Source organism: Ischnura elegans, chromosome X, assembly GCF_921293095.1.
Source record: "Ischnura elegans chromosome X, ioIscEleg1.1, whole genome shotgun sequence".
Classification (NCBI taxonomy): domain Eukaryota; kingdom Metazoa; phylum Arthropoda; class Insecta; order Odonata; family Coenagrionidae; genus Ischnura; species Ischnura elegans.
Genome location: NC_060259.1, coordinates 8,670,361 through 8,691,489, shown reverse-complemented (window position 1 = coordinate 8,691,489; position 21,129 = coordinate 8,670,361). Strand labels below are relative to the sequence as shown.

The following is a 21,129-nucleotide window of genomic DNA, read 5'->3' as shown; positions in this document are numbered from 1 at the left end:
CTCCAACCATGTGAAACCACCAGTGACGCCTAGTCGGTTTCCTGATCGAGGTACCTTAAATCAATCTTGTGTGACTATGAAGCAAATTGCACCAACGGAGACTAATGTTGAGGTGAAAGAGAAACTACAAAAGGAAGACTTAGACAGTTTTGTTGAATCTCGTCGCAGAAGAAAAAAAGGAAATTTCCGTATCATCGGCAATGGTGAGTTACTTAAAGATGATATAAATGGACTTCGTGCTGCGAAGATCGTTAGCTCTATGTATGTTGGTAGACTGGATCATGCGACCACACGTGAAGAAGTGATTACACACGTGAAAGATTATTTCAACATAACATGTGAATCTTGCTATAAAATCGAGGGTAAAAGTGCCCATGCTGCCTTCAAAATAGGTATTGACTACACTTTGTGCAACAAGCTAAAAAACTTGTCTCTCTGGCCCCCTGGTGCCGTGGTCACTCGCTTCATGAGACCATTTAATCCTCCCTCAAACACAACTTCAGCCAACACCAATGTGAGTGATCAATCGTCAATAGGAAGTGATGCTTCAAGAAATGAAGAAGGCCCAAACACGCGATTGAAGGCGAACGAAAATAACAAAAAATCGTTGTGACTACAAATCTCTAAATGTTGAATTAAAACTTTTGGGCTATGTCGCCGCGTCAGATTTTGGGTGGCCCCAACATTTCCCGACCAATGCTGGTCGCTTTCTCAAGGGAATCTGAAGAGGTGGGATTTAAAATTGGTATATATAGGTATACGTGTCAGGTGGTGGGGGGAGGGGAGTGAGAGGTTGGAGGAGTAGGTTGTCGATTATTTTTGCCGATTACAGGTTGCCAAGTAAGGCTGATTTTAAGGTCAGTGTCTCTGTTGAAGTTGTTTTTCTCCTCTTTAGATATTTCTATTGCTTCTCTTACGAGTCTCTGTTTAAAGCCTTTCACTCTCGCAACAATTTTTGCTTCCTTAAGGTCGATTGTGTGGCCCAGCACTGCGTGTTCTGCTACCGCGGACTTCGTTGACTGCCCCAGTCGAATTGCTCTCTCGTGCTCCTCTAGACGTGTTTTAACCGATCTGCCTGTTTCGCCGATGTAGTTCTTCCCACAGGTCTGGCAAGGAATTCGGTATACCCCTTCGACTTGTAGTGGAGTTCTATCCTTGACGGTTTTCAATAGATGTTTTATCTGTACGTGAGGCGAGAATAAAGTCCTTATCTGGAATTTGTGTAGGATATTTCCTATTCTGTCGGTCGTCCCCTTAATGTATGGCAGGAAGGCTTTTTTCTAGTCGCTGAGGTCATTTACAGAGGAGTTCGCTGCTTCTGCAGTGTTGATTTTGATCTCGTTGTTCTTTCTGATAACTTTATTAAATGTTCGAGAGATATTCTCGCCTCACGTACAGATAAAACATCTATTGAAAACCGTCAAGGATAGAACTCCACTACAAGTCGAAAGGGTATACCGAATTCCTTGCCAGACCTGTGGGAAGAACTACATCGGCGAAACAGGCAGATCGGTTAAAACACGTCTAGAGGAGCACGAGAGAGCAATTCGACTGGGGCAGTCAACGAAGCCCGCGGTAGCCGAACACGCAGCGCTGGGCCACACAATCGACCTTAAGGAAGCAAAAATTGTTGCGAGAGTGAAAGGCTTTAAACAGAGACTCGTAAGAGAAGCAATAGAAATATCTAAAGAGGAGAAAAACAACTTCAACAGAGACACTGACCTTAAAATCAGCCTTACTTGGCAACCTGTAATCGGCAAAAATAATCGACAACCTACTCCTCCAACATCTCACTCCCCTCCCCCCACCACCTGACACGTATACCTATATATACCAATTTTAAATCCCACCTCTTCAGATTCCCTTGAGAAAGCGACCAGCATCGGTCGGGAAACGTTGGGGCCACCCAAAATCTGACGAGGCGACATAGCCCAAAAGTTTTAATTCAACATGACGAGCACCCGCGAAAGTTTTAACGAAGAAATCTCTAAATGTTCTTTATTTTAATGCGCAATCAATGCGGAACAAAACTTATCAAATTGAATGTGCTATTCAAGAACTTGAATCCGATATTGTGATTATTGTCGAACACTGGCTAAGAGAGAATGAAATCTCTCTTCTTACACTTCAAGATGTCAATCTAATATCCTACTACTGTCGCACTCAGTCTGAAGGTGGTGGTGTTTCTATATATGCAAGACCTAACTTAAGTGTTACCAGTCTGAATCAAATTCATAGTACTGATAAAACATTTGAATGCTGTGGTGCCATTCTAAAAATCGTTAACTACAAATATGTTATCCTTGGTGTGTATCGATCACCTAGTAGCTGTGTATTTGAATTTTTTGAAGCCCTTAATGATGCTCTTACGTTGGCATCTACTCTCAATATACAGGGTATCTTATTGTATGGTGATGTCAATGTTGATCTATTAAGTGTCTCCCATGATAAATGTGACTTGACAAATCTATTTCAAAGCTTTGGGCTCTCTGTGCTGAATAATGATCCCACTAGAGTTACTACTCAATCTGCTACCCTAATTGATGTTCTTACAACTACTCTACTGCCCTCTTGCTTGTCAACTACAACTTTTAATATTGGGTTTTCTGATCATATGGCATTAACTTGCTAGGTCAATTTTCCGTCTATTGTTCTCAAAAATAAGCCTAAATTTGTTAGCAAAAGAATCTTCAGCATTGCTTCCAGACACACTTTCTTGCAACTAATATCTGATGAATTTTGGATGGATATTTATACAGCATCTGGTGCAAATGAAAAGTTTAATCTCTTCTTAAATACCTTTGTCAACCATTTCAATGCTGCATTTCCAGTCAAACATATCAAACAATGTAATGGACCTTTTAACTTTAATTTCTACTCTAAGGAAATAATGGCTGAAAGTAAATCGCTGTGAGATATTTACTACCACTGTAAATCAACTGATCCAGACCAGATGGAATCATATAATATGGCTCTAAAAAGATTTAAACTCAAGGTGGTTGAGCACAAAAGGGTAATCAATGAAAATTACATTTCTACTTCGAAAAATCGTTCCAAAGCAACTTGGGAAGTTATTAAGAATAATACTAAGTCTACCTAACATTGTGTCAACAACACAACTATCAATTTCAATCATCAGTCCACATCTGATCCCCATGTTATTGCTAATTGTTTTAATGAACTCTTTTGTAATTCTCCTCGAAGCCCCACCATAAATTCTGCGGCCTTCACATCTCGCACCCCTTTTCCCTGCTCAATGTACTTACAGCCTACTGATGCACACGAAGTCATTAAGCTTGTTAACTCCTTCCCCAACAATTGGTCCTCTGGAATTGATGACATCCCTATGCCGATCATTAAAACTGTAATCCATTATATAGCAAGTCCACTAGTTGATATTATTAACACCTCTTTCCTAAGTGGTGAATTTCCCTCTCGCATGAAACTAGCCATCGTATCTCCTATCCCAAAAAAAGGCTCATCTTCAGACCCCAACAATTATAGACCAATCTCTGTTCTTACCGCTTTTTCCAAAATTTTCGAAAAAGTGTTCTATTCCCGTATCATTTCTTATCTTGAATCAAAAGATATCTTACATGATTCACGGCATGGCTTCAGAAAAGCAAGATCGACAATTACTGCCGCATATCAATTGTTAAATTCCATCTATAATGCCAGAGACAAAAATTTACACTCACTTGGAGTGTTTTATGACTTGTCAAAAGCTTTTGATAGTCAATCATGATATTCTCTTACTTAAGCTGGCCAACATTGGAATGAGAGGAAAAACCTTGGACTGGATAAGATCATATTTAACTGGTAGAAAACAAATTGTGAAATATACGTGCCGGTCACAGTATAGTAATGATATCTCATTCTCTTCTCCTTTAGATATTAATACTGGGGTCCCCCAAGGTTCCATACTTGGCCCCCTCCTGTTTATTATTTTTGTTAATGACCTACCAAACCTGTTTCCTCAACAGGATGTTGTGTTATATGCTGATGATACTTCATGTCTGTCACATTCTAGAAATATTTCTGATCTGGTAAATTCTGTCAATACTTCAATTTCCAGGATGGCTGAGTGGTGCAATACCAACCATTTTATCAATTAACATTAACAAAACTGTTTTCTTGGTTTTCCACCCTAAGAGTGTCACACCTATAATTAATCACCAACTTAATCTGATGAATGAGCCCATTACCCAAAGTAACTGTGTTAAATTTTTAGGTCTTCTGGTTTCAGACGACCTTAAATGGACACCACACATTGAAGCCATCATGAATCGAGTTAGCACTGGTATATTTATGCTTAGAAGGCTGGCCCCATTTCTATCTCTTTCTACCCTCAAACTTATCTACCATGCTAATGTTCATGCTCATATATTTTATGGTATTATGTTCTGGGGAATTTCACACCATGCAAAAAAATTATTTTCTCTACAGAAGCAAGCATTGAAAGCTATGGTTCAAGTGCCTAAGAGGACTCCTGGTAAACTGATCTTTTTGGGCCTAAAAATATTAACACTTCCCTCCATTTTTATCTTGAATTGTGCCACTTTTGTTAAAATGCATCCTGAGCATATTCCAAGGAATCATGAAAGGCATGACTACCACACTCGCTCAAAATGTGACGTTCACCTCAAAAGTCACCATCTATCTCTAGCTCTCAAGGGACCTCATCACACTCCATCCATCATTTTTAATAAACTTCCACCTGAATTAAAAAGCTGTCCCCCTTCCCTATTCAGAGTTAAATTATGTAATTTTTTAGCAGGTAAAGCCTATTATGATATTAGCGATTATTTAAATGATTCTATGTAATTTGTATTATTGTATTTATGTAATTCGTATCATAGTGATTTTTGTGACGAAACCATGCAATGTATATTGCCAGTTCGGTAAATAAAAATTATTATTATTATTATTGACCTATACTGAATTGTAGATTGCCGAATATATTATCAATAATAGAGGCAGACTGAACTGTTTGTCTAGTGGGGACAAATATTGTTTGCTTAATATCATAAACTGAGAAAAGGTCCCACAAGCAAGTAGTCATATTGTATACCTGACCGAAATTAACATTAAAATCTCCACAAATAATAATATAATTTTGTTTATGGAAGCATTTCTCCAAGAGCATACCCAAATTATCTAAAAATAAAGAAAAATTCCAGAAGGTGATCTATAGACTCCAACAACAAATAAATGATACTTTTCAATCACCAGGTCCAATACACAGCACTCAAAATCCATGTCGCAGCACAGGTCCAAGGCTATTTTAGAAATGGAGGCATTTAATCCATTTTTAATGTACACCAACACACCACCACATTTCATGTTATCTCGGCAGTAAGAGGCAGCAATAAAATAACCTTCAACCACTTTGCACTTCGTCACACACCAACCAATGCTCTACTACACATACAATATCAGCATCTTACTCTTTCAAAAATAACTCTAAGGTTTCATATTTGTTTCTTAAACATTGAACATTCAAGGATACGACTTTAAGATGCCGCACTAGTCGGGATTTTTGGACATCAGTAACAGTGACATTGTTTTCAGCACCTGTGTGCTTATTGATCGAATGATTTTTATAAGCTTATCGAGGCAATGCTTTAAGATTGCGCACTAGTCACGACTGAATGTCATTATTTGCAACATTGGATGTACGAATACATAGTTTGGTTTCTTTGCTCAATAAACCTATTAATCACTGCATTAACCGGCCAAATATTTGGGTCCGATACATTTTCGTATTAATCCTCTTGGACGGAGAGTTTAAAGGATGAGTACGGTGCCCTAGACGTTAGTGCCATCACATCGATATCAAAATCGAATTTTGATTTCAAATACTTATCTACATCGTCATGTTTCGTCGAAGGGTCCAAATTCCAAACATGGACATGTGCTTTAACGGCACACGCCACCAGCGGGCAGTCAGCTACAGCTTTGCCTCTCACAATAGCTCTGCATTTTTTGCAAGGATAATACGTCTGAAACTCATCACAGTCTACTTGAGGCAACTTCAGCTCTCCAGAATTGGGAAGCGATGCCAAATTTGGGTGGGGGACAGCAGTAAAGTTAGTATTCACATCCTTCAACGCCGAATCGTTTACAGACTGTCGAACTTTAGGTGCCGTACGAAGATTACTAAAGGGCACCGGTTTATCATCACCAACACTTCTCGAGGGCACAGGAGCCTTCTTCATGGCATTAGCAAAGGTCACACACTTCGTTTGAGTGGGGATAGATTTTAATTCAGTTTTCAAGGTCACCAATTCTTCCTTTAAAGACCGAATATCGGCCGCCATGCTAGAAACTTTGATCGTCGAAGCACAACAGGAAAAACACTTCCAAAATATTTTGCGGCACTCAAATAATGCCTTCAATACTAAGTCATTCAATCCCGTGCATTTATGGTGAAAGATATTTGGACATTGATCACAAACGATGACTTTATCCTTAAAATTAACGAAATCCTTGCACGAGGCACAAACTGATCTATTATCAACAGACGCCATCTTGAATCCTCCTCCTGTAGGCAGGATTTAATTGCTTACAAAGTAGAAGGTCGGAGAAGTTTACGGGCTGAGGGGAGGAGATTGAGGGATGTCACAAATCCCTTGGAGGTGAGAGAAGATGAATTTATTTTGTACTTCCTTGCTTCCAAGGAAGTGGCAATGTTCGTGGTTCACCAGATCGAACCAGACTTGTGGCGAGGAAAACCGTTTGGCATACACCCAAGGTTGCATGTGAGAAAATATGAATGTATATATTATAATTCTTATTTATAATATATACATTGATAATTAATACTAAATAATACTTAATTAATAAATTAAAGCCTTGCATTTCCTGGCCCTGCAAAGTTATCAGCTAGGAGTTGGTAATGACTTACTTCTGAAGTTGGTCAGCTAGTGGATGTGTGAGGGCTGTAATGGCAGCAATTCCCCACTGTTTGAGTGACTGGATTAAAATGCCATACTTGTACAGTAATACAATATGCATTCTTTGTTCACTAAAAAAATACTTGGAAAAATCAGCCGTTGAGTGAAGGTGAATTCCTTCCACAACCCATTTTAACCCTTGGCACTCCTGTTTTGCTTACTTTTTAATTTATTTATAATTACACCGACAGGTTCCAGCCAACAGCAAGCAAGGGGTTATGTGTGTGATATACTGTATCCATATCGCAATTGTATTTGGATATTTCATTTGTAAATGTTAACGAAGTGTCATTTACGCGAACTGAAATTCTTTTAAAAACATTGAACAGGATGAATAAGCAAATTTTTCACAAATGGAAATATATTTTTATTATTGGGCGCTATGAATTTTGACCCCTGATTCAGAATAAGGCTCCAAGTTGTGACATCAAAGATCTATTAACTAATTCATGAATATTGTTCTCATTGGTGACATTTTAAGGTTTACTTGCAAAGTCTGTGCAGCCCTTTAAGTCCTATTTAAATATATTCATGGAAAAAGAATGGTGCTGAGAAAAAAAGTGTAGAAATCATGGTTCCAGAGATTTGGTCTGCATGTGCCTATGTGCTTGAATGGTCTGAGAAGGTAGTAGGCACAACAAAGTTCTGGTTTTGGATCTTCTGTTTGCTTGAGAGATTCATCCATAGGCTATGTTCCAGAAACTTACTATGTATCTTCTTGGATTGATAATTATTGATTCACATCAGTATCTGTCCATTTAATTGTTTTAAAGCTAACTGTATCATTTGTTTTATTTGCACTGAAGGTGGTCTTTTGAGTTTTTAATACATGTTTTTCGCAACCAGTTGGGAATTTTGAAACAATGCTTGCATGTAAGATGATGGCACGTGTTATCACTGTGATAACTTCAATATATGTCTACTGTTACAGTAGTTCTGGTCGTTTTGAGAAAAGTCTTTTATTCGTTTAAAAAGCTAAGTACCCATTTTGTTGATCCATAGGTAGAGGTCCGTGAAAGTGGTTTTATTTTTTGCTAATATTCGTTTTAAAACCACAGGATTTCGATGTTGTAGAAAATCTTGGCAGTGTTATTATAATGCTACAATTTTCCCACGTTTATAGGCGTTTTATTTTTTTGTGATACACATTTCATGAATACTTAAACTTTTATAATTCATTTTACATAACATTTAACACAATTTCGATTGTACAAAATTTCTGATAAAACTAAATGAAAGAAATGGTTCAACTTAATTGGTTCAAGGTATATGAATGGTTCAAGTATGTACTCTTGGTGAATACGATCGGCAAACGGCAAATCCCCACTACCTTATATGTGTATACTTCGAGAGCCATTCCAGAATTTTTGCATTGTCAATTCTCTACACTAAATGAAGCCTTTAAAAATGCTTCTGTAGTAGCAACAACAAGCTCCTCCTTCCCTTTCTTTGACTGAGTGTTCAAATGATAGCTGTCGTTTTGCGGGTCCCCTTTCTTTCGCACATTTATGTGTATCGCTGTTGATGTGCTTTAACAACGTGTCACATCTTTCAAATTCCAATCTTTTATCACAAACTTTGCACAGTAATACTGTCTTTCACCTTAAATCCTTCTGAGTTGAAATCACTTGCCCTGGTATGAACGGTATCACTAGCTTTTGGCATTTTAAAATTCCTTTGTTCGATATTTAAAGCAGGAACCACGATAAAAAAACAGTCCAACCGCAAAACTCAACCACTCACGATAGTGTTTTCAAACTGAGTGCTGGGTAGTTACGGTATAACCATAGTACTGTATAACTTACAAAGTGGCCAAAATGTTTCATGTCATGGTTTCCCTTTTGATACCCCTCACCCAGGTGTTGAGGGAAGCTAGGACAGCAGATAGATACAACAAAAACGCTTAGTTTTGATTACAGCTGTTGCCAATCGATCAGGCAAGTTAGTGAAAGAAGCACACATAACGAAACATAATCGGATTCAAAGAAAACTTGAAAAATTATTTCCCATTTATTGATTCTGTAACATCTAGAATGAGACATTTCTCACTTGAAGAATTGGATATTAGATTTGGCCAATGTCGAAATGATTTTTTTTGCATTGTAGCTCAGTGCAGAGCCGAATATCCGAAGATCCGTCCGCTAATAAGAAGAACCCCCTCTCCTCCTATCCTTTGTGCTCCTTCCTTCCCACAACTGCTAGTGCTTTCAAATAATCATACGTGTCTGTAGATGTTTTTAAACGAATCGAATCGCGCAGTTGACGGCACGGCGCCGTTGACGGACGCCGTGGTCACCGTGGCGCCCATTTCAATCTGGCTCGGCGGTGCGCCGCCTACGGCGTAAAATACAGGTAGTGCTGCATTGAGGCCGCTTTCTGACGAAATAACTTTTCGCCGGCCGCCGTTCACGTCACGACGCCGTGAAATTCAGGCCGCTTTCAGACGACACGACTCACTCACCACGCCGTGTGCCATGCCGTGAACGGCGGCCCGTTCCCAGCCAGCGGCCGTGTTTAATTCGACAGAATTGTTACATTAGACCCACACTCAAGGTTTTCCTGCACCAAGTTATCCAATAACGCTGTTTAATGCGTCGCGGTGAGTCACCGGAATTACTGCTCGTCATTGACGCGTACCGGGAGCGTGAGCTTGTATTTCCGCTCTTCCGCGACCGCGTTAAATTTCATTCAGCACATTTTTAATTCATAATATCTAATTCTTCAGGTGAGAAAGCGCCCCATTCTGAATATTTCAGGATTGATACATGGGAATCGAAAAGAGAGGCTGTGATAAATTTAACGGCAAATTCCGGCGGAGAAATCACTACAGTGCACGATATTACGCGGATGCGTTATGCGCGAGACTATACAAGCCAATTGACCTTGGAATCGTAATTAGATAGAGCAAATGAATGTCGGCAGCGTTAAACAGTGAAGGCTTAGGCTTTAATAGATTGTGACTCATGAGATGTGATTTTTTCGCCAATTCACCAGAATCGCAAAAACGCGAAATTTCGTTTTTGCTTAACGATTTCGCGATATCGCGTCTCGCGAATTTCACGGACTTCTATCCATAAGGAATGAGTACCTATACCTGTGTGATTATGTTGGGAAATATAGCTTTAGCCATTTTTAGTTTATGAAGCAGTTTTTGTGCAGTGATGAGGATAGGAATTGAGGTTCTCATTAGCCACTCATCAAATTCCTTTCCTATCATATTGAGCCAATTATATTACATGATTTCAATTGTCATTTGGGATACGTTAGTAATTAATCCAGATGCATTGAATTTGTTTTTTGGAGGGTCCATAGATTTTAATTTATAGCTTTTCATATTTTGCTTATGATGGATTTGTCATGCTTGAAGCCATGATGACTGCTGGAACTTATATATCCATCTAAATACTCATTACACATGATAGAAGCTTTGAGTTATGCACTCGATAGGTGGTGTAGAGTAGCAGTTGAAGAGCTATCCAAGCAATTAGATAGCGTTCAATTCTCAGTTTTTAGATCTAACTTATTGTAACCTTTCTTTAGTTTCAAGACGTCTAGTCAACTTGGTTTGTGATCATGTGCATGAAAATCAGTTCCTTATCCAGCTGTTATTCTTTAATGTCTGGATTTGTAGTGAATAGTTTTTCTTTTTCATTCCTTGATACTCCATAAAGAAATGGTACTCCTCTGGCGTGTTTTTTGAAGCGCTTAACTTTTCAAAATGTTATAATCATTGATTTCCGTATAGTTGTGTACATATTGTACTGAATCTTTTACTATCAAGCTATTCAGTCTTTTTTGCCTAAATAATGCATTAATATGTACTTATAGTCCTGTTATTTTAAGTATGCATTCTTTGTCAGAAAAAACTGCTTTGATTGTTAAGGTGTTTTATTATTTGTTTAAATTTGTTTAAACTTATTATTTTTTTGCTTATAAATATTGGCAGTTTAACACTTGAACGATCAAGTGAGCCATTTTGATTATGGCATGCCTTCGTTCAAGGTAAAATATCATTATTTCCTAATGACAATTGTGCGGCAGATACCTGACTGCACTAACCTAAACATCTTTGAAGTGGATTAAAAGGCACGAAAGGCCAAATTCACTAAAAGAAATTGGTGAATAGAGTGAAGATACAAATTTCACCAGCTCACTCTGTCGTTCTAGTGTTGATTTTCATCTTGGTGGACTTCCTTTTTATGTCAACATTGAACTTATTTCAACTGATTCTTTTAATGACAACACATTCCAAGTTTGAAGGAACATTCGAGCCTAACACCATTAGGTTAGCATTTAGCTTTGTTTCTTCCTTGGAGTTAGATATTAGAAACTATCTAGTGGAAGCTGCATTGGTGGTTTAAAGGTTATCTAAAAGTTGAAAAAAAAGCTTTCCAAAATCAGATATAATTGGAATAATTTTTTGATGTGGTCAGAGTTTTTTTTATTTCTGAATGATTTTTTAGTACAAAAAAACCATGGGCAGCAATGAATGTGTATTGTGAATATCAGTTTATTTTATGTGGTTAATAATACATAGTTTTAGGCAATATTTGTAGTTAAGAGATGTCTCCTCTGCTCAAGGATTATTTGGGACTAGGAACATTTCTATGGAATCCATCATCCATTTTTTTGGGATATATTCTGCATTGTATTCTGCTGAGGGTTCTCCTTTTCAAATTTTTAGATGCTTAGCACATACATTTATAATTTTTATCAATAAAACCAAGTGCAGCATAGTTTAGTTGTTGTTTAGTAATGAAAATGGATTATTAGTATTATTGATTATTATGTGATTTCATACTATTTCAAGTCATTCGTTAGCTGGACGTGCAGTGTATGAAATATCCTTAAAATTACTATTCATTAATTTCTAGGAGACCTCATTGTAACAAAGGTCATGGTGACCATCCCTTGTATGTAAATGTGAACATGATGAATGGTGCAGTCCAAACTTCATGGATAGATTCGCTTCAGGCAGCCTTTGCTGGTGTTCAGGTTGGTAAAATATTACTCTTGATATTGGATAAGAAAACTTATAAATTAAAAATGAGTCATTTCTTATTTTTTTTTGGTTCTCAGTAGTGGCCCGGATCTCCTCCATTGGTTCTCAGTTCTTGATACTCGGTACTAAGGATGAACTCTTATTATCTGAATTAATGGCAAATTTAAATGAACAACCACAAGAAGTGAATGAAAATAATTTCACTAAAGATGTAAATTATCAGGAAAGCCCTTTAAAAAAAAACTTTAGACCGTCTCCATAATTTTATTTGGCAAGTAAAAAAGTTTGAATTACACCTTGTTAAAGAATCCTTTACCGAGCATTACAACAGTCAGCCACTGGTTCTTTCTCCAGGTTTTATTTTTTTAAATTCAACATTTTCACCCTATCTGGGTCTAATCTATTCTTTTTATGGCAGAAATATTATCTGCAGTACTGAACTGGCGTTCACTGAAAACAGTTATGGTTGATGTTTATTTTGAAGGGCCATGCAAAACATGCTCGGAGCACAGTTTACAGACCGCATAGCATCAGGATCAATAGGGAAACTCCCCCAACTTCCAACGACATCATCCGTAAATTGTTGTAACTTGTGAGTCAGTTCAATAGATATTCAGTAACCTGCGATTTAGCTTAAATTGTTACTTTAATTGACAACTCATTCGCATGCTTCACTGCCACAGTTCTTATAACCTCAACAATAAACTGCTCAACACGCTGGTACAGTGATACCTTGGATAAACTGAGTGGGCGTGAGTTACCACAAAATTAAAACCCAGTGTTGCATTCTGCAGGATAACAACACTTTTCGATGCCTTATGTAGGTACATCAACGTAGGAACAAGCTCTCGGAGCGCATCTTGTTCGTGTGTCGAAGAATTACTGAATATGTAAAAGATTCAATCGTGAGACCTCTTTCAAAGAAAATGATTTTCTGCCTGCTGCTGTTCACGGAATGGCACACAGCGATTTGACTCGTTTGAAGACATCCATAGAGACTTTTGGTAAGTTGAAAGAACAGCGCCATGGCATGGACGGCGGCAGGCGAAAAGTCAGCTCGTTTGAAAGCAACCGCGGCTACGGAAATGTCACTGTGTTGGCGAGAGCGACAAACTGACGAACCCTTAATTGCACGTGTTAGCGAGCTACTCTGAAAAGAAAAAAACATGGACGACATGCAATCGGAAAGTAATACATTTATGAATTTTTTTTTTTTCACCTTTTGCCCTCGAATACCCTACAGACTTTAGGCACCAAATTAATCCTCGCCACTGTTCCGAGCCAGTTCCCAAGTACCGACTATATGCGATCATTTCTTGATACCGGTCCCTCAGGCCAAGAACCAGCAGTACCGGGAACTGGAACCGACCCATCTCTAATATAAATTTATATATGTATGAGATACTTCTTGATACACCTCAATGAGGTATTTACCACAAATTTTCCTAATTCTAAAGAAGGTGGTATTGCCACTGAAACTTTAATAGGGAAATTGCTTACTTTTTATAAACAGTATGCTGATATACTACAGTAAATACTTAGTACCGCAATATACTTTTTTCTGCTTAAAATTCAGTTTATACACTAGAAAATGACTCCCAAAAGTCGCCCGAGTTTCGCGGGCTAAAAAATACCGCCCCCAATAATCTTTGGCCGTGACGTCATAGTTCAGTAGGAGTCCAAGATCCAAGCCCAAACTGCAGGTTTGGAAGAGCCACGTTGCGTTTAAAGGAGAACATGGGTGAAGTAAGGAAAAATTACAAGTGGTGCATTGTTCCTCTGTGCAATAACACCCCAGAAAAAATTTTCGTCTGCATTCCCACGGAGGAAATTAGAAGAAAAGCCTCGATGCATGCCGTCTGTCAGGATGAGCGTTACGGAAAAATAAGAGTATAATAAACGGAATGATAAACCCGTGTGCTATGTGAGCGAAGATAACTTTAATATAAATAATATTTCCATATTTCATCGACTGAATAACTTGAAACTGAGATTTTTCGATAATTCGGCCGCCGTAGAATAAAAACTCAACTTCTCAACAAAAATCGAGTTACTTGTTTCTCGATGGTTACGATGGACTCAAATTATTTATGGCACTTGTTCAATTTCAGTTACGGAAGGACATAGAAAATCCCATGATGTTTAAAATCAAGGGAGGAAATATGAAAATATAGAGCAACGTTGATCCTCATGCATTCGAGTGCCAGCCAAGAAGACAGCGTTTTCTTCTACTGTCGGCGTCAAAATGATGTGCCGCTGTACTTGGCAAATTTATATCCTGGCATCACTGCATGCTATAATAATGAACTATACGTCATTTTAAAGGAAATTTTATCCTAAATTCTTATTTATTTTATTACAAAAAAAATTGAAAAATGTAGACACGGCCAGTGCAATAAATGACTCCGCGCACCGAAAAATTAGCCGTTTTGTCAACTTCATGAACTTTGCAACTCAACCTAAGGAAAACTACTACGTCTACAGCATTCATCTTCCACATTAATTTACACTCATCAGTGCGGATTAATAAAATGGCTTTTGGGTATTTTTAGAACTTATATTTTGTTATAAATTAATGAAAATATTTAAACATTATCTTGTCCCATAGTTTACCCCGAAAGATAAAGGAAGTTGTAGATGGAAAAAGAATGGAATCCAGAGGTGGTCACAAAAAATGAATCGCAGTATTCTTTGATTTTATTCCACGCCGGCTTGCTTTTCAGGAAAAGTTGAGTCACAAGAGGAATATTCCGCGGCCCTTGATTTGGAAACTGTGGAGATAGAGGAAGACGTGTGGATCAGCAATTTCCATTTAGTTGGCTGTCAGGATAAACCAAGGATCCATTCAAAGGTTGTCAGGCCATCGTATAACGATAGGACTGATGTGCACCACAGGGGAAATGGGGTGTTTGAGGGAAAGTCAAACCCAAAGTTGCCCAAAGAATGTGCAGTTCTATGTTGCTCTTTCCCCAGTTGTTGGAAGTTCGTCTATATTATCGCTACTAAATTGAAACATTAATAGTCTGGCTTCCTCAGAGCTTCCTGTCGCCCTCCAGGCAAGGTAATTAAGTTGAAAGTATCATCGACAGCTTCGAGGTGGAAATAAGTTCACCATAAGACTCTACCGGACTGCCAAAAGAATAAACATTTCACATGAGTACACGCTTTCGCCAATATTATACGCAAGTCTCACTTTGTTATGAACTATAAAACATTTCAGATGCATATCAGCTACCTTTCCATTTCGCGGCATCGACTTTCCGCGCCGACGAAGTCTACAGTTTCACTAAAATACCCTGTTATCATGATGGAATCAGTAACAGGAAGCTTACTAGGATCAGCCTAAGAATATCCATATTCCTTCATCTTTACGCAATCTATCGCTTTCAATGGAGGATAAATAGATCAAATAATAGCTCTGAAGTCACAATGAACAACTCCGATACGTCTGCACTTCAATAAATGAATCATAACCACGCCGTCGTATGTATTCAATTCAAGTATTATGGCCGTGCCGCCGTGCCTCCTCGTACTGAACTATGACGTCACTTTTCTACCAGCCAATCATCGGGCGTTTTCGCTTCTCTCTTGCATTTGAAAATTCTCGTGAACTTTGATGCATTAAATATCGCAAACCACGTCATAAAATAATAAAAAAACATTCACCGAGGTATGCAAACATATATTTTTATATAATTTTGGGGCTATTGATTATATCTGAAATATATGCAAGTTCCCTATTGTCTGAGTCTTTAGTGTCTTTCATTGTGCTCTATACTGTGTGTACCTAACCTGGGCTATATTTGTGATAAATACCTCATCGAGGGACATCTTGAGGATGAAATGCTTTGAACAGCCAAATGCATGTTAATTCAATGGAATTAAGATTAAGTGGGAGGCCAAAACAAAAACATTGCAGCAATCATTAAATGGATGCTGATGAGTGCCTGCATGATTTGTCACAGGGAGGGATGCAAAGTGGGGAGAGGTACATGATGCCCTGTGGTGGTTAGAATAAAATTAATTTATCTTAGAAATCATTCCAACTTCCGCTTAGCCATCTCGATAGGAAGGGGTTGGTAGCAGAAGCCCGTAAAGGAGATGTGGAGGGAAGGAGCGTGATCCCTCCGTCTTTCAAGCAACAGGACTACCAATGAGGAGTCAAGGATGAACATGTCCTATCTTGCTAGTTTGTGATGTCGTTGCCTTCATGGCAAAGCCGTGCAAGCTATGTGATATATGTAGTTGGCGTTTCCAGTCTCTTTCTTCTTGTTTGAGAGTGCTAACGCTACGCTTTTCTTTGCAAATTGTGTTGCTTGTAGAATGTTGACTATTGGGATAATTTTGTTGTACCTAAAAAAACTTAGTGCCAATCAATTAGAGCTTATAAAACTTAAATATTGTCATAAATGCATCGCGTTTGGTCACATTCTCATTTGAATCTCGTGCATAGCATACAATTTCCGAAAGCTTTCAAGACATCTTTGGTTCAAGTAAGCCACTCACCTAACATTTATCCTCCAGAAAAGGGAGAATTGAAGCAGTTAGGGCGAAAAAGGTCAGTGGGTGTGATGAGGTAGGGATGAAACACATTTCCATTGTTCTCGTGTAACTTGATATTTTCTTTCAAAGATAATGATTGATAGAAGATGGTCTGTGCAGACTTGGAAAGGAAAAAAAAAACATCAGTAGCATGGGCTGATGGAGGGCCCAGGTAGTTTTTTGATGTCTGTTACGTAATAAATTTTGACATGATTATTATCTTATGGCACAGAGATTCTCCCAATGGTTGTTCATTCTCTTGGGAGGAGTCACTCTATATGCATATCGTATTTTATCTTAACCCATTAGTGCATAGTGTCCGATATGTTGGACGTGTGTACATATTTTATTTTGTTATGGGCTCCAGTTGACTTGCGCTACATTTTAATACTGCATTAAGTTCAAATGGATGTCTGTCTTCACCCCCCTCCGCTAATATTTTAGTTTACTCATTGAATTTATCGACTAGAGAAGTATTCATGTGAGACATGCACACGTCCGATATATTGGACGCTATGCACCAATGGGTTAAAGCATTGATTTAAAATTTTGGATTCAGACTCAATTTCTTCAACAAATGTGGATCCAAGGTAAGGTATAGGGCATTATTGATGGATATAATTAACAGTGTTCGGCGATAGCTTGTGGAAATGTTTGATCTCCATGAGAAATGGTTTCAACACATAGTGTCATTATCAAGGTAACCTTTGAAACCGGGTGAGCGATTAAATAAAATTGTGTGGAAGTTAACTATTTTAGTTTATTCTCCTATTGATGGATATTTGGATCCAAGATATCCGTTCTGACCATCCCAAGTAAGCATCATGAGGTGAGACTAGAAGGAATACCTACTTATCTCGGAGCACTATACATATCATGTAAATTTAGTTGAAAATGCCACGTAAAAGTATTGACTGTGGAAATTTTGATAACTGTCAAAAGTCAAAGTATATGCAGGGTTCCCACACAACCTTGAAAACCGTGAATAAGCTGTGAATTTCGTCATAAAACCTTCAAAATCTCTCAATCTTGATTTTACCATAACAACGATTGACAGATTAAAAGAAAATGGGATATTTTGATCATATTTCAAGGTTAGTCACGTGCAGACATGGCCACGGAATCATCTGCACACGGATATTCGAAGCGCAATCATTGGTCCGTGTGCCATGACGACACATTGACCTTAAGCCCGTACCAAAGTCGGAAGACTGGTAACCAAAGTGTTCATGAACACTAGCAAACATTCAGACTCTTCTCAACTTCCCTGGCGCCCTGCTCCCTCTCTCTATTTTCCCACACACAAGCTTTTGCGGGAGGTGAATTTTGCGAACGATATGTGACGTCAGGAAAGAGAGAGATTCACTCTGATTTCTACGTTTGCATTCACGGTGTCTGTAGTTAACATGCGGCCGATGATTGTTACGTGATCAATATTTCTGCCTAAAATGGTTTATCTACTAACCGTGAATTTGAAGACATTTAGACCGTTAAAACATGGAAAAAAACATGTATACATATTATAATTTAGATTGAGTGGGAACCCTGATATGTCTACAACACTGCGCCGTAGAATAAAGAAAAAAATGGTGGAAAAATTTTTTTTCTTTAGTTTTGATGCTCTAAATATGGGTGGGTCTCACACACGTTTATACGATATATTTCTATTGTAAATTATCAAATACAAATGGAGAGAATGGTGAACCATACCACATACATCGTAACACGTTTTTCATCGAAGTAATTGCATTTTTTTCTATAAAACTTGGAAATTAATTAAAATATGCACAAAATGACTCATAGTTACCAAATGATCACAAGAAAAACAAACAATTTGGTTGGCTCTGGGGGCGACGTGATGTTTTTGAGGATTTGTGAAAATGGTTCTCAGACTCTGCACTCTAACTCCTCATCTGTTTGGGCACTAGAGAAATATCCAACGAGTTAGATAGTTCCGGCAGGAGTTGGCTATAAGGATGATTCTGGGAGAAAACCTTGCCTTTCTTCAGCGCTTTGGAGATGCAGAATTCCACCTCCATTTTAGATGATCTGCTACCCTTCTAACCAATAGATATAGAATTTGGGTTGCTGCTTTGTAATTTGCGGACATTAGTGCATTCCAGTGGATCACATCCTTTTGAGTCCGAGCTTAATTCCTTAAAGTATTTAATTGCAAAAGGCAGCCCTAATTGCTGTTCTGGGAAGGAACTGCTGAAGCATGAGCAAGATGTGCCCTTGTGGGAGATTTCGCCATTTGGTGCATAGTCTTGTGTTTATGTTTAGCTATTAGCAGTTAGCAAGGATTTATTTTAGTTTGATAAAATCTGACAGAGGAGTATTACCAGGATGATGGGTATGTATATCAATTGGCCAATATAACCATGATTCCAGTGCGCTAAAAGGTTGAATCTCATGTGAATCTCTTTAATGGTCCAATCTGAGGAACTTCTCTCTCTTCCACTCCAATTTACTCATGGGTGGAATTTTCTTCTCTCGAAAGTGAAACACCATCGTACATATATTTTTGTTTATAATTCAGGTACTTCATGGTGATATTGAAGAAGCTATATGCACCCATGCCTTGTATTTTTCTATTTGGAAACGCTATGGAGTTCTTCCTGAGAGGTTTAATTGGCAGAAAATCTCAGCCGATGTGACATTCTATCCACTTCGCCCAGAGCTTGTCGAGTCGACGTATTTACTGTATCAGGTGAGAGAATGTGCTTTTATGTCTTTCCATACCATTCAATTAAGCTGATCTGAATTAGTTGCCTAGTTGCTTATGTTCCCAACGGTACTATATTTTATGATTTGTATATATTCCCTGAATTACAATACACAAAACACTGCATCATTTTCTGTCTTCACTCAATTTGTCTTCTGTGACCATTGTGTTGAGAGAGAGAAATCTAATTTTTTTACATTGCCAGGCTACGAAGAACCCATTTTACTTGCATGTTGGAATGGAAATACTGGAGAGTCTTAACAAAATTGCCAAAGCTAAGTGTGGTTATGCCACAGTACATAGTGTTATCGACAAAACTTTAGAAGACAGAATGGAAAGTTTTTTTTTGAGCGAGACTTGCAAGTATTTATACCTGGTGAGTGTGTATTCTTAGTTTATATTTTTAGTGAAGTTTGCTTCCATCAAAATTAGGGATGGTCGGATCGAATACCTCAGATCCAAGCATTCGCGGATATTGCCCTTAATCGGATACTTCGGATCCAAAGTTGCTGAAGACATCGGGTCTGTATCGAAATTTTTGAATTAATGCTTCAGCGAATGCAGTGTCCCATAAGAGGGAGTGGAAAGAGTTCCAGTCTTCTCTTCGCATGCGCCATTGCACTGCGATGCTTGTCCTACTCCTGAACCATTTTGTTTTAAAGCTCTTGAACTGGTTAAGCAATAGAATTTCAGCCATGGAAAATTTTAAGATAAAATACGATATGCATATAGAGTGACTCCTCCCAAGAGAATGAACAACCATTGGGAGAATCTCTGTGCCATAGGATAATAATCATGTCAAAATTAATTACGTCACGGATATCAAAAAACTACCTAGGCCCTCCATCAGCCCATGCTACTGATGTTTTTTTTTTCCTTTCCAAGTCTGCACAGACCATCTTCTATCAATCATTATCTTTGAAAGAAAATATCAAGTTACACGAGAACAATGGAAATGTGTTTCATCCCTACCTCATCACACCCACTGACCTTTTTCGCCCTAACTGCTTCAATTCTCCCTTTTCTGGAGGATAAATGTTAGGTGAGTGGCTTACTTGAACCAAAGATGTCTTGAAAGCTTTCGGAAATTGTATGCTATGCACGAGATTCAAATGAGAATGTGACCAAACGCGATGCATTTATGACAATATTTAAGTTTTATAAGCTCTAATTGATTGGCACAAAGTTCTTTTAGGTACAACAAAATTATCCCAATATTCAGCATTCTACAAGCAACACAATTTGCAAAGAAAACCGTAGCGTTAGCACTCTCAAACAAGAAGAAACAGACTGGAAACGCCAACTCCATATATCACATAGCTTGCCCGGCTTTGCTATGAAGGCAACGACATCACAAACTAGCAAGATAGGACATGTTCATCCTTGACTCCTCATTGGTAGTCCTGTTGCTTGAAAGACGGAGGGATCACGCTCCTTCCCTCCACATCTCCTTTATGGGCTTCTGCTACCAACCCCTTCCTATCGAGATGGCTGAGCAGTCATCTCGTTCTGTTCCTGCACCTTGTAGCACGTGAAGTCAATGTTGTTCCAAACATTGTCAATTATGTTGCAGATTGTACAGTTGCAATTTACTTTGATGATATATTGATAAAATATTTCATTGTTTGGAAACATTTTTTTTTTAATATAAGGAGAGCTCAGCATATGCCATGTGCGTGCTCAGTGGCGTGAAACTTATCATGAGGAAGTGCAAAATCCTAAAACCTCACCACAACCAAAGGATTTGCAGGGGAAACACAAGTGATGGGATGCGAAACAATGTGATGGGATGCAAAATAATGTGATGAGAAAGTGATAAATTCGGGTAAAATGTTTGTGAGGAAAATTAGATACAGTCGATTAGTTTATCCACAGATTGAAACCTATTTTCATTGCCAAACACA

At 38.3% G+C, this 21,129-nt stretch overlaps 1 protein-coding gene across 3 annotated transcripts in view; it reads left to right on the top strand.

The window, feature by feature from the left end:
* LOC124171872 (ER degradation-enhancing alpha-mannosidase-like protein 1) overlaps positions 1-21,129 on the top strand; it is a 109,591-nt gene that overhangs the window by 81,831 nt on the left and 6,631 nt on the right. For 2 of the 3 annotated variants that reach the window (XM_046551250.1, XM_046551251.1), the window contains 3 exons: positions 11,831-11,951; positions 19,040-19,210; positions 19,431-19,601. In XM_046551250.1, coding sequence (XP_046407206.1) covers positions 11,831-11,951; positions 19,040-19,210; positions 19,431-19,601 — 463 coding nt within the window. The remainder of the gene's footprint in view (positions 1-11,830; positions 11,952-19,039; positions 19,211-19,430; positions 19,602-21,129) is intronic. The other variant, XM_046551252.1, reaches the window with a different exon arrangement.